Genomic DNA, 13,769 nt, shown 5'->3' with positions numbered 1-13,769 from the left:
TGCTATTGTTTTATCTTTAGCCAGTGGGATAAGTGATCTTTTAATGAGCTTTTTTTTACTGCTACCTTTCAAAATATCCAACCATTATGTTTTCAGGTTTTTGTGATGTGAATGAGGGTGGGTTTATTTTTTTGCCTCTAATGGGTAAGGACAAGGAAAGTATTTACTTGTCAGGACTGGTCACACATGAAGGCTGGTATGATAAAGCATGGTAACTTATATTTTTGGTTTGATAAGGCTACACATTGACCTAATAAGAAACTGTTTGGCAATATGTGTATTCTAGTAAACATTTTCAGGTAACTAAAAGGTGAAGGTCATCCAGTACAACACTTTTATAAAGCTGCTCCTTTGTCTGAGGCAGGCAAAACAGCATTGTCAGTTTGTACTTGCACATGTTCTCTTTCTGCACCATCGTGTAATATTACTTTAGTATTTATTGACATTTCTTCATAATATTTTCGGTGGTCTGGTGACGCCTGTCACCAGTCAGTGAAGGTTTGTCTGTCCTGGGTTTTGCTCATGTCTCAGGCAGGCTGTTCTTTCTCTGTGGCATCTTTTTACAGGGCTGGCTACATTTGACAATGAGAATGATCAACTTTACTTGTCCCAGTGGGCAATTTTGAATATGGGATTGGAAGGTGTTCTAGTTACAAAGTAAAAGTTAAAAATAAAAGTAAGAATAAAGCTCGTTGCAAGGTGCAGCATTAAAAGATGTCACCATGACATCAATAACAGGGAAAAAAGAAGGCAAGTGACAATTATATATATATATAATTTAAAACAAATAACAAACTTACATCAAGAATAATCATGTGCGTACCTACAACATCTCACACACACACACCATTGTCTTGCTGTGATATAGCCTTAGTTGCTGGCTTGGGGTAAAATATTTTATTATTGTCCTTTATACTTTGTGCAGACCTCACCATTACTGCCATTTCTGCAGTTTATTTCTGAGTGCATCTCATGGAAGAATTATGAAAGATGTAAGGTTCCTCTTGATAATTTCAAGGACATGATATCCGCAGTAAGTTTTTATTTTAAAATAGACATTTCATTATCAAGTTATTCTATAACAGTGGTTCTTAACCTTGTTTGAGGTACCGAACCCACAAGTTTCATATGCACATTCACCGAACCTTTCTAATGTCATCACGAATTGCAGGTGTGTCTTGACCTCCGTGGCGGAGGCTCCATCGAACCCTGAGACCGACTCACCAAACCCCTAGGGTTCGATCGAACCCCGGTTAAGAACCACTGTTCTATAAGATTTGAAGGGTTTCTGCATGAACATATGAACTGTGTGGGTGTGGCGATTGGGTGGGTGTTTAAATTAGCTAAATGTTTTTAAATGTCTTTGCAAAGTATTTAGATTTATTTCTTTACTAAAAATATTCTCTTAGATTGTACTTCTTCAGTTTTCTGTTAAATTTAGCATACTCAACTCACAGCTCTAAAAGCATGTGGATAGCACAAGTGTTGCTTCAAAGGAGAGAACTGATAAATGACATTCAACACATTTTTTTTAGTCATCCACTAAACTGGAAGTACTAGAAAATTGACCAGCTTAATTGTTTCCCACAATCAGTTATTTCTTTTCAACTACATTGTGAAAATGCCAGTGAGCATGATCATGTAGTGCAGGGCAGTATTTGACCGATTAGAGGTTTTTTGTTATTTCCCTGTTGTTTTTATTTATTCAGGATGATCTCGTTTATTTGAAACCTTATTGAGGATGATCTCAGCTGTTATTTGATACCATAGAGAGGATGATCTCATCTGTGTTATTTGAAACCTTTTGGATTTTTATGCAAGTGGTGTTATGAAAGGGCCAGTTACTACTTTACAAGAGCAAATTTCTTTCTCTGTTACACTTGGCTTCTTAATGCTTCTGGAATTGCTTACAAAAGAAAGTTAGTGTTCGATTAAGGGAAAATTCATATGTTCAGAAGATATATATGATAGTATCATTTGTAAGTTTGCTTATGAAGTTGAGCAAATTCATATAACTGTTAAATAGGGTTTTGACTTTAGGGACAGTGTTTGCTGAGTTAAAGCTACTTTTTAGAGTAAAATTATGGATCAAATGGAGAAGTTAAGCTAAAAATATGCTGGTGAGTAAATTATTAGTTAAAATATGAAGTGCATCGTGGTTCCTCACAGGCAAGCCACACACATTTCAAGGCTTCAGCAGACAGAAGACGAGACAACCAACTGAGACAATCTCCAACAAGTGGAGGAAAGAATGTAAAGAGTGAGGACCCTGGAGAAGAGGTGATTGGAGATGCTGACTGGCTGGAGCATATGGCATATCATGTTCTTACATATGAACTTACTCACTCCTCAAGCTTGTATGATGTGACTCACATGCTGCACTTGCTGGCTGAAGAAAACATTGCTCTTGTCTTTAGCTTTGATGGTGAGTGGCCATTGTTTACTCTGTGTGTGTGTGAGTTTATGTATATATGGGCACATAAACATGGATGTGAGAGAGAAAAAGAGAGGGAGAGTGTTTTCTGCACCTTCTTGCATAACGGAATAAATTAATGTCCTTTGCCACTTTTAAATTATACAATCTCATGCTTAAAGTCTTCTGCATGTTCATTGGTAGCAGGCTTTTGATTTTAGTGCTGGACTTTGGGAGGCTGTACAAAATGATGGATGTGCTGCATCGGTGTAAAGTACAAGATGTCCACTTCCCTACATTCTTTAGCAACCCACCAAATAGTGCAGCTTACAGGACAGAATGCCAAAAGGTGCTAAATGTGCTGATGACTCAAGGAATGTATGAAGATGCTTACCTTTTTGGCCACAGTGCTGGACTGGACTTATCTCATATTGTGTTAAAGCAGGTGTGTGTTTATTGTTGGCAACGGCCATTTAATTTATGATGGTTACTGGTTGATGCTTTTACGTGTTTGTAGGGTGTTTGGTGCGATTTTTATTTAAAAAATGGGAAAAAGTAAGTGTCCTGAACACAAATTAATGTGGGGTCTTTGAAATTCATAAATTATTACAGATTTTAATTTATGTCCTTGACATCACTGGTTCACAGCTTGCAAGTGAGAAACAACAGTTACAAGCAACAGGCATATGGATCTCGGGTGCTGTACGACATCACTATTGGAACAGCTGTTCAGTTAGAGCAGCAAATATAAGCTTGCACCTGAATTATTAGCAAAACTTTTCCAAGTGAGTCTGGCCTCTGTTTGCTTGTTTTTGAGAAATTATGGTGAAATGAATTTAATCTTTTGTTTAGTCAATTGTATTTCTGTAAGTAGTACCCAACATATTTAATTTTTTTTTTTTTTTATAAAAGTATGCAAAAGAGTCAAATATGTATTTATAAACAATGTTTCAAAGAAAGTAAGATTTCATATTTACAGAAATAGATGCATTTTCTACTCCATCTTCTACCATTTCCTAGGTTTTATTGGCATGAGCATGTGCATGCACCCTGACACACACTCTCTCAAACATATGCACATGTACACATTGCACATGCACATATGCATTATCAAATTGAGCTATTTCTTGCTTTCTGTTTCCATGTAATGCATTAACAGGAGGAAGCTGATGAGACAGAAAGCTTAGATGAGAAGGCATATATCTGTGGTCTGTCCCTGTCCTATCTGGAAACCAAAGCTGCAGATCATGTTAGTCAGGAAGTGGCCGCACTCAGAGATGCTATTTTTACCCGCATGTGGCAGTGTCGCATTAAAGCAAGAGTATATCACAGAATGGTGAGAAATATTGAATTGTGGCAAATGTACTGTTTTAATTAACTTTTTTGAATATTTTTGTGTAACTGACTTTTGTTTTAACATTTGTGTACATCATTGCATCATGATTTTTTTTACTTGTTTTAAATATTTTTTATATATTGCTGTGTGTGTGTGAAATCTTTTAGTAATCACGTGGTTTTCTTTTTCTTTTCTTTTTTCCCTTCACATTGACATCATTGCAAACCAAGTATTTAAGTTTTTTTAAACATAGTGTTAAAAGCAGACAATAATAATGTTTACTTTAGGTTGAGAAGGGAGGTGGTCACAGAGAGCAGGAGGACATTCTGGATGCACTGTGTGATGAGGAAGTGGTTACATTAAAACCTTCACCTCCTGATCGTAATGAACTTCTTTATAAGGGTACAGTACCCCGACCTCAGATGGAACTAAGCAACAAGTTGAATGCTGAGGTAAGAAAACAACAGCCATTTCCTGGCATGTATCAAAGTTGTGCACAACCACACATAGCCATTTCCCAAAATTCCCAATATTTAGGTTATTTAAAATCTATGACAAGTAACATTATGTTTGTACAGGAAAGAGAAGAAATGGAGAAAGTGATTGGAGAACTTCTGTCAGAGGGGAGAATAAAAGAGTGCTTTCAGCTTGCAAGCGTGCTAGGAGGCCACAGTGATGATTTGTTGATTACACATGTAAGTAGCATCTTTGTTTTTCCTTTTATCTATGTTTGTAGATTCTTGTGTGTAACAGTGCTCCTTTATTGAATACAAACTGCTGCAGTTTAATTTGTAATTTTATGAATTTCCTTATATGTAATTAATGCTACACTGCCACTGATGTGTACATAGGAAAAGAAAGCAGGCAGAGTATGTAAGCCATTGACAAATTTAAATGATTTCCCATCAATTCCAGACATGTATTGGTCTCAGCACAGGGGATATCACGGTGGACACCATAGACCCTGCCTGCAGACTGTTATTGCTGACTGAAGACAAACGAACCAGTCTTGCATCTTTCCCTTCTTTTTCACGTTCCTCGAGCAGTGAGTTGTGGGCTGTGCAAGAGAGAGAGAAAGTGTGCTTGTGAATTAAATGGGTTTGAAAATGGAGTATGTGTATTTTCCAATAAGTTAATGTTCTTAATTTTGTGTCAGAATTGTTCAGTTTGAAAACTGTGCTAGAGAGGATCATATTTTGTAGAAATATAATTTCAGTAATGAGGTACATCTATCAAATATTTCCTGATGAAAACATTTAAAAATAAAGATTTAAAACAGAATTGAAAAGAAAATGCTTTTTTCTATAGCAATCAGTCTTGCAAGTGCTGCCCCAAACTGGAACTTTCTTCCAAGCTATCAAGAAGAGATTATTTGCCTCATGGAAGAGCTGCTTGCTCGCTGTCGTCAAGCTCGACAATGCTGCCTTAGAATAATCACTGTCTACAAAGTGTCCTGTGTAAGTGTTTTTTTTAAATTCTTGGGTGCAAAATATGCCTTAAATTATATGTGTATAAAATAAACAATGGCTACCCTTATAAAATTTTGTCATGTTATGTATGAAATGACTATATGATCTGTATGATTAGCATGTGTGTTAACACTACCATCTTCTTCACACTCCTAAAAGGAATTACATGAATCTCATATTTCAGTGGTTACTGCTCTTTTATGATGCCTTTGTGTGTGTGCATGAGGGTTTGGGAGGATGAATGATGAAGAAATGGGCTGCCCAAAAATTCATTTCACTCTGTAAAATTACTTTAAAGTAAAGTGATTAGATTCCAGTTCCTCATAGTTTATGATGCCATAATAGCAAACCTTATATTTTACAGTTGGTTGGACGTTCCTATGCGGATATTGTCTTGTCAGAAGAGTTTTCAGTGCTGCGAGAGTTGCTTAAAACTGACTTTCCTCAGCGATACAGCTTGGCTAAAGAATTTTTGTCAACATGTACCCTTTCTGAAGCTGAGGTAATCTCTTTTTTTTTTTTTGGAGCAACCAGAGACATTTTTTTAAATATATTTTTGCTTTTGTTTGCTTGGTTTGGTGGAGAGGGTAGCTGGGGAGGACCTTCGTCGTGTTGCTTTCATAGTTATCACTGGCAAGCTAAATGATCATCAGAATAAGAGGCTATGTTAAGTGGATAGAAAATTGGTGAAATCAAATATGCTTTCTAGCATCAAGATAGTGATTAAGTGAACTTGAAAAGCACTTTGCAGCATCAGCTGTATTGATGTACTAGGAATGAGTCTGAATTGACTGAGTTTATTTATGAGTCTTTAAGGTTTTACAGAATTCATCTGATAATTTGTTTTCTTCCCAAGGTTGCCTCATTTCTTGTGGACGAAATCTTGAAAGGTCTAAGAATTTATCTTGGTGGTAAAGATGGATTTGGTAAGTAAAGATGCTATGTATAATGGATATGCATGTTATTTTCTCTTGCTAAATAATTTCATAAACTATGCTGATTATATTCCTTAGCTTCCACAGCTGTTCTGTGGATAAATGCAAGACAGTAATACACAGATCATTTTAATGAAACCTCATGCAAATATGAACTTTTATTTATAGGTCTTTTCTGTCATTTTTTTTGTGGGGAAAACAGATGTGGGTGCTAGCGATAGTGATAACATCAGCACATCAGACCTGATCTTCCGCCCCACAGCACGTGGAGAAGTATTTAGCCAGCTTGTTGGTGTGTGTGGAGAACCAGCTTTGCTTGGGGACAGGCTACTTTACTCCTTGGCAGCCATGGACATAGATTCTCCAGATCCATCACATGCAGGTCTGTGCATTTCTTATAGTGTATGATGTCACACTTTTGGTGGAAAATCTTTGTATTCATTTCATTGTTTGTTTGAACTGGATCTTATCTTTGATATAATTGTTTGTAGCTCATGTACCTGGGATAGAAGAGAGGTCAGGGGAAAATGTGAAGCATACATCTATGTAGCCATGTGAAAATGTTTTATCTTGGTTATTATAAGAGAATTTAAAGAGCTGATTTTTATCCAGTTATCTTTCTTTGGCAGAATGATTCTCTTACAAACCTTGACATTCTCTTGTACAGCACCGGAACTTAACTAGCAGTGTGGTTTGAAGTCTTTCCTCCTAAGATAATTTTCTTTGTTTCAGTGCTATCAATGGAGACAGAGCTTTTGATTATGGCACATGAGTGCCACACAACTGCCTGCAATATGGAAGGTATCTCTAGTGTCCTCCGTGCTGCCCGAATTTGTGCTCAGAAGTTGGCAGCAGCTAGACAGTATCAACACATGGTTAGGGAAATATCTCTTTTGATTTTGGTAGTGTTTAGGTCTTATATCTGATTTGGCTTGAGGATTTTTAACTGGTGTTTTCAACCTCTAAATACAGCTCCCTTTTTTGTGCATTTTCTTGGCTGGCTTATTTTGACTGTTCCTGTAGTTCTGGATGTCTCATTCCTCATGCAGTTAATTAAAGCTATATATGTCTTAGGCTATAATAAAATATAACTCAGCAAATGTTGCCCATTAATTATATGTAAAGGTAGTCCCATGACCTTTGTCAGGTTGTTAGGGAGTGATGTGTTAGAGACCTCAGTTATATGTGAGGGTGGTGCCCATCTCCTATGCTTTTCTGTCTTACCTTCCTCAACCCTCTTTGGAGTCAGGTACCCATTCTTGCCTGCTGGATTAGCTAGGGGGGTGAACTCTGCTACAAGGGTGTCGAATACAAATAGTTTATTTTGTTAGGCCTTTGTGCCTGTTCAGAAAGATTAGTATACAACACATTACAAAGAAAATATATAATTCACAATAGATGAAGAATATCTTTAGCATAGAGTAGCATTTTGTTTCCCGCTAAATATAAAATCTTGGCAAGGTTAGACAGTATCATTTCAGATTTTTGTTTGTATAACATGTGGAATTTAGGATTTGTGAATGCATGATGGAGAAAAGAATGAAGATGGCATAAAAAAAATGAGAACTACCTTCAAAGTTTTGTTTCATTAAACCATGGGTCATGCTTTACACTGGGTAATTATATGTTGATTTCAATATTCTAACTTTTATATATTGATGGCATTTGTGTTTATGTGTATTTTTAGTCTCTATCTTGCTGTAGATTAGTTGACCCTGTTCCTTTAATCAGATCCGACTCCTGACTGGAATTGGACGATACGGTGAGATGACATACATCTTTGATCAGCTGCAGCAAGACCATCAGTTTGAGATGCTGCTGCGCAAGGGCATCGATAAGGTTAGAACTCATTCATTTTGTTTTAGTATATGTACTTATGTGTGCATTTGTATGTGCACACACATACAGTTTTGTTGTAAACTTATATTATTTATATTACACATCAGGAGGACAAGCTAAAGATTGCTATTTTGGACTATCTAAAACGATTTCATGGTGATGACAAGGACACTTACTCCATGGTGGCTCTGAACTTCAGCATGTACAGAGAGATTGCACAGATGCTTGATGAATCAGGACACAGGCACTTGGCCCTGTTAAAGGACAAGCCCCTTGGTGAGCATTTGGAATAAACTTAGGGGATATATAATAATTACTCTCCTGTACTATGTTATGCGTGTGTGTGTTTTTTTTTTGGTATGTATATGAGAGAAGTTACTCTCACTGTGACAGAAAGCCTGCTTGAATGCAGGTATATGTGTATAGATGGCATGTGAGGTGGGGGGAGTTGTGAGGGAAGAAGAGACTATTTAAATGGTGCACCTGTGAAGAGTGGAAGAAGAGATTGTATAAATGGTACACCTGTGAGGAGTGGAAAAAGAAATTGTACAAATGGTGCACTTATGAGGAGGGAAAGAAGAGACTATAAATGATGTACCTGTGAGAAGTGGTAGAGCCTGTTCTTCAGTGTTTAGGTGAGTGGGAAATGTCTGATAAACACTGGGAAAAGTAGGACAGAAAACATATTATGTTACAGATGTTGCTCTTACCCACATCACACCCCATTCTCCTATAGCAACAGACATGCTCTGTATAGATGCACTATTGTTCAAATGAGTTGCTTTTTATTGTCAGCTTTTTTTAAAGCATTTTTCCATGATTTTATTTTTTCAGAAGCCAACAAGGATGTAGAAGAAACTCTAAAAAAATGCATTCAGTACTTCAGTGATGCTGCAGAAAGCTATGTGAAGGTGAGGTAAATGCTTATTATCAGATTTGTCTCTTATCAACTTGTCCTTGTTTGGAGTGTCCTCCTTTAAAGACAGACATGGAGCTTTGACCCTCTAACGTTAAAAGATATCGCAGTTTTTAATACTCAAGAGTGATATCCGGGAAGAGATCATGATGGTGACACTTCTCCAATATTAAGATCCTTTGCTTTCCTATAGGAATTTATTTTCTGCTTTAAAATACATAGTATTTTATTGAAAAAATACATTGACTCATGCAAAATGCTTTTCACTGGTATTAAATATGTTGATGCATAATAAGTATGGTGGGTGTATGTAAAGCTTTTGAGAACTTCTGGCAACAGTTAGATGCTTGTTAAGTTGTATCTAAGCAGAGTAAAATCTTTGCAATTAGAACTATCCTGATTTCTGTATTTTTAAAAATATTAAATGTGTGATTTATATAGCGCTTAAGTCTTAAGACAATTAGTAGGAGACCTGGACAGAATACAAAGGATTTGATATAAATTCATTGTTTGTCTCCCCACAGCCTTTAAAAGTTGCTCAATATAATGCAAACATTAATAAAAAAAAAACTGAGACTGTCAACATTTTTAAAAGACATTAAGAGGAGGGAAAGATTTGAGTGCACTTAGATTACTGATACAGAGTTTTAAAACAACCCCCACCCACACTCCTACACCTCCTCACATTAAGTGAAGAGGAAAAGATATGCTTATTCTTGTACTTTCAGTGCTAGCTGATACAGATTTTTAAAATCAAGTGATCATAAAGGGCAAAGAGAAGTTCTTGTGTACTCATGGATTTCTGATATCTTGATCCTCTGTAGTCAGCATGTTCCTATCAGGACTCGGGGTATTATGCAGTGCCTTGTCACAGTTTCAGGACTACACACCCTGAATGTTTGGCCTACATTTTATTCATGGCAACACTTTTGTCTGTGTTCTAGGACAAGTGCTACCAGCATGCACACAAATGTCTGCGCTGGGCAAGGTTGGCAAACTTGCAGCTTCAGCTGTTAGGTTCAGGTGTCAAGGTCATCAACCTGACAGCAGAAGAAATAACAGCCTTTGTCAGCGCTCACCCGAAATTTCCAGAGGTAAGAAGTTTACAGGTCAAGGCAACAGGAGGATTTTTGTTTTTTCATTTTTTAATAATGAGGCTTGATTTTTTGTTGTTGTAATTTTTTACAAAATATAGCTTATGTGCAACCAGAAGGCTTTGATCTTGCAGTCACTTTTTTTTTTAAGTTTTGTGGGAATTTTAAGCGAAAAAATAACAGCAGCAAAAATGGGACTTGACTCATTCCAGGTTTTTGTGGTGATGGAGGCATATGGAAAAAATGCTGATTGGGCTGAAGGATTGTTTCAGCATGTGGTGATGAATGGAGACATGCGATACCTTCAAGATCTGCGAATGTACATCCGACTTACGCCAGCTCTTATAGAGAACACTCTCCGAAGGTGACAACTTGTTTGACTTTGTCATTCTGTAATCCTTGGTATCATTTCTTGTGATGAACTTATTGTACATTTAGAGGTACATGCAAGTAATGGCTGGTATAAATAGGAAGTATGCATCATGTTAGGATAAACATACACTGCCTTGATGGACTGGTGCAATCAACACTATTTTACTCCTCACTTTTACTCCTAACTGTGTGTTAAATGTCTGTATGTGTATGTGAGCAAAGACAAATTTCTGTCCTCCTGGGCAGACAATAAAGTCTGTTTTGATTTTGATTTTGATTTTGATTTGATTTGAACATTCACATAAAGAGATTGTCAGGCATAGTAAAATCTAGTTCTGATACTTTGTTAAATTATATTCAAGCTTCCTTGCATTTTAAAACACTGTGCCTCAGGTAATATGCAATAGTCACAGGAGGCTGTAACTTATCTACTGTAATGGATACCAAGGGTTAAGATTGCTAAGTCTGTGAAATGTTTAGGAAATGATGCCACCGTCATTTATACTTTAGAGATGTGTAAGAACTTTCAGGCAAATGGACTGTTTTGTTATTTATTATTTGCTGGTTTTTTTTATTAGACTCAAACAGGTTGCTAACAAGTCATCAGCTGTCATGCCACATATACGAAAACTGATGAAATACTGTCCAGATGTATGGACGCAGTACAAGATTGCAATGGACTTGGGCTTGCAGGATATCACAAAGGAGCTTGTGCGCAGTGACAGCTGTGGAAGCTACATTAAAGACATGCTTGCTTCACAACCGTAGTGATGTCAGCAGTCTTTGTATTGCGAGTTATACTCAGCTATATGCACATTCTCCAGATTATATTTAAAAGACTGCATAAATGCTGGTTTAAGTGCAATGAACTTGTGTTCGTAATGGTAGAGCTACAAGTGATAAGCATTCCATACTGAAAAGTCTCGAGTAATTTTTTTTTAAACTTGCTTTTGTCCAACAAGGGATGTCTTTCATTATAATTCTGTGTCAAGCTTATTGATGACCACTGGAGTTTTGAAATAGACTACAAGGTGTGTGTTCAATGGACAAGTGAAAAAGAGTGGGTCATAGCATCCACATATAACATAAATTCATGCACATACACAACATTGATATTTCATAAACATAGTATAGAATGTTTAATAGGATTTTTGAAGTGGATAGCATGTGCTAAAATTATAAATACCAAATATTTGCTTGTTTTCATAGGAACATGTTTCAAGTGTGTGGATGTGGATATGTGTGTGGATCCAAGAGAATGAACACAATGTTGTAATTAAGATATTTACAAGTTAAAATTACAATTACAGTCTAGTCACACAGTAACATAGCACCTACCTCAAAGGTAACTGTATAAAGTTATTGTATTTAAAAGACAACTTGTATTTAAGATCATTGGTAATCCAAATTTATAAAACTTTGCAAGGTGGTTAACAAAGCATAGTCAATGCATTATTCAATATTTGCTGATGTTATCATAGTTTTAAATAAACTGTTACTGATTGTTTTGTATGTATTGTTAAGCTTATGCTATATTAGCTACCTGATTTTGGAAAATGTGATGCATCATAAGCTTAGTTCTATTTTTATGACTGTGTGTGTATGTGGTGTATATGTGTCCATGAGAGAGAGAGTAAACGAAAGCTACAAAGAGGGAAAGAACAGATGTATAGAAAAGTATACATGCATAAATACATGTGTACTTTAAAAAAATCTGTCACACACAGTGAAAGAACTTGGGAAGGGGCACAATTCTAAAAATGAACATAATCATTATATATTAATAAAATGATAAGCTTAATGTGTAATCTACATCTCTTTGATAATACTTGGTTTCAGTACAACTATGTAAGAGATAATATAACATTGTAAAAGATCCTATTGAGAACAAGATAACAAAGAGAATACAAAGCAGTTATGTCATTCAGCTGTTAGAAGTCACAGTCAAGAGTAGCAATAATGATTTTGTACTTTGGTAGCATCAATGAACTGGACATGTTAAGTTTACTTGATTAACTTTAGGTGAATAACATGTCTGTAAAGAAAAGTAGTAAGTACAATGTTTGGATGTACAGTAAATGAAAGTGTGTTGATACATTTTTTTATCTTTTAAACTTACAAAATTATATTGAAAAAATGTCATTTACAGAATTTAAAAAAATTTTGGTCTGTAAATTGTACACAGCATACTGTCTTTTTGTTTGCTGGTGGTGTGTGGCTGCTCATTAGGCAGGCTGAACTTTAGAAAGATGTTTCTCTATATTTATTTTTGGTGAATAATAATAATAGAGTGAGCATATACATTACTATATCCTATGGACAGGTTCATGGCGCTTTACAGAAAAAAAGACACGCACAGACATGGATGCATGCAACAAGCATAGCCAATTATATAGTCAGTTATGGACAGAAGACGAAAGTGAAGTATTCAAGAAATAAATGCCTACATCTATTTTTATAGCATTTTTATTTTTTATCCTTTTCTTCTTGATTTAGCACATAAATTCTGAGTTAACCTGAAAGAGTTTTATAAGAAAGAAAACTGTAGCATTAATATCAAACATATATTAGAACTATGTTCTGCAATGTAAATGAACCCCACAGGTTCAGAGATTTGTCTTCCTTATATCACAAAGAGTATTAGAGATGTAGGGTGCTTATCATACACATGTTTCACTAAGTATCATAAGGATATATTTAGATTTTTTTAATAAATAGCTCAACTGACCAAAGAGCCTGAGACTATAAGAGTAATGTGGCAATTCTAGAACTGGATTCACACTTTCATGTATAATGTACCTCTTGCTAGAATACTAGTGGCAGTTTGGTCTATTAAAGTTTTCATGTTTTCCCTACATGTTTGGCTCTAAATTCAACTAACCAGTGAGAGAAAAAAAAAAGAAACCTACTAAAGTTGATGAGTTTCTCTAAAGGCACTGACACTAGCTGTAGTTCCTTAACCACATCTTAAAATGTCTATACATAATACCACTTTTAATAATAATAGTTTTTGACATTTTTCACTCCTCATTGTTATCAAAACTATAAGCATAATACATAGTTTTCTACAGTAGAGTTGTTAGCAATCTATTTCAAATTGCTGTTATTATTATAGTTACTGGATTTGTCTGCAAATTTATATAGCCTATAACATGCACCTGACTAGGTCATGACCGAGGAGCTTGGAGATTATAATGATAATGTGTGACATGTATATTTTTAGTCTTTGAACTAGTTAATCTGCTGATCCAGTGTGGGTTGTCTTACCTTTTTATAACTTACCCTATTGTACACCAGTGGTGTTTTGAGGGTTTTAGGCTACCCTGGGTGAGTGAAGCAAAATGTGTATACAATCACCATCAATTAAAATACTGGACTACACTTGCTCACTTTGT

The 13,769-nt window shown here is 35.8% G+C and overlaps 1 protein-coding gene across 1 annotated transcript in view; it reads left to right on the top strand.

Annotated features, from left to right (window-relative positions):
- LOC112554352 (spatacsin-like) overlaps positions 1-12,554 on the top strand; it is a 30,313-nt gene extending 17,759 nt beyond the window's left edge. Inside the window, exons 25-43 of the mRNA XM_025222094.1 lie at positions 926-1,033; positions 2,170-2,425; positions 2,635-2,858; positions 3,026-3,178; positions 3,573-3,749; positions 4,037-4,201; positions 4,328-4,444; positions 4,665-4,794; positions 5,058-5,206; positions 5,583-5,720; positions 6,075-6,144; positions 6,356-6,535; positions 6,886-7,028; positions 7,885-7,992; positions 8,100-8,268; positions 8,827-8,903; positions 9,853-10,002; positions 10,215-10,366; positions 10,953-12,554. Coding sequence (XP_025077879.1) covers positions 926-1,033; positions 2,170-2,425; positions 2,635-2,858; positions 3,026-3,178; positions 3,573-3,749; positions 4,037-4,201; positions 4,328-4,444; positions 4,665-4,794; positions 5,058-5,206; positions 5,583-5,720; positions 6,075-6,144; positions 6,356-6,535; positions 6,886-7,028; positions 7,885-7,992; positions 8,100-8,268; positions 8,827-8,903; positions 9,853-10,002; positions 10,215-10,366; positions 10,953-11,142 — 2,856 coding nt within the window. The 3' untranslated portion in view covers positions 11,143-12,554. The remainder of the gene's footprint in view (positions 1-925; positions 1,034-2,169; positions 2,426-2,634; positions 2,859-3,025; positions 3,179-3,572; positions 3,750-4,036; positions 4,202-4,327; positions 4,445-4,664; positions 4,795-5,057; positions 5,207-5,582; positions 5,721-6,074; positions 6,145-6,355; positions 6,536-6,885; positions 7,029-7,884; positions 7,993-8,099; positions 8,269-8,826; positions 8,904-9,852; positions 10,003-10,214; positions 10,367-10,952) is intronic.
- Positions 12,555-13,769: the final 1,215 nt, after the last annotated feature.

Source organism: Pomacea canaliculata, linkage group LG13, assembly GCF_003073045.1.
Source record: "Pomacea canaliculata isolate SZHN2017 linkage group LG13, ASM307304v1, whole genome shotgun sequence".
NCBI lineage: Eukaryota > Metazoa > Mollusca > Gastropoda > Architaenioglossa > Ampullariidae > Pomacea > Pomacea canaliculata.
This window is presented reverse-complemented; position numbering and strand designations above follow the sequence as displayed.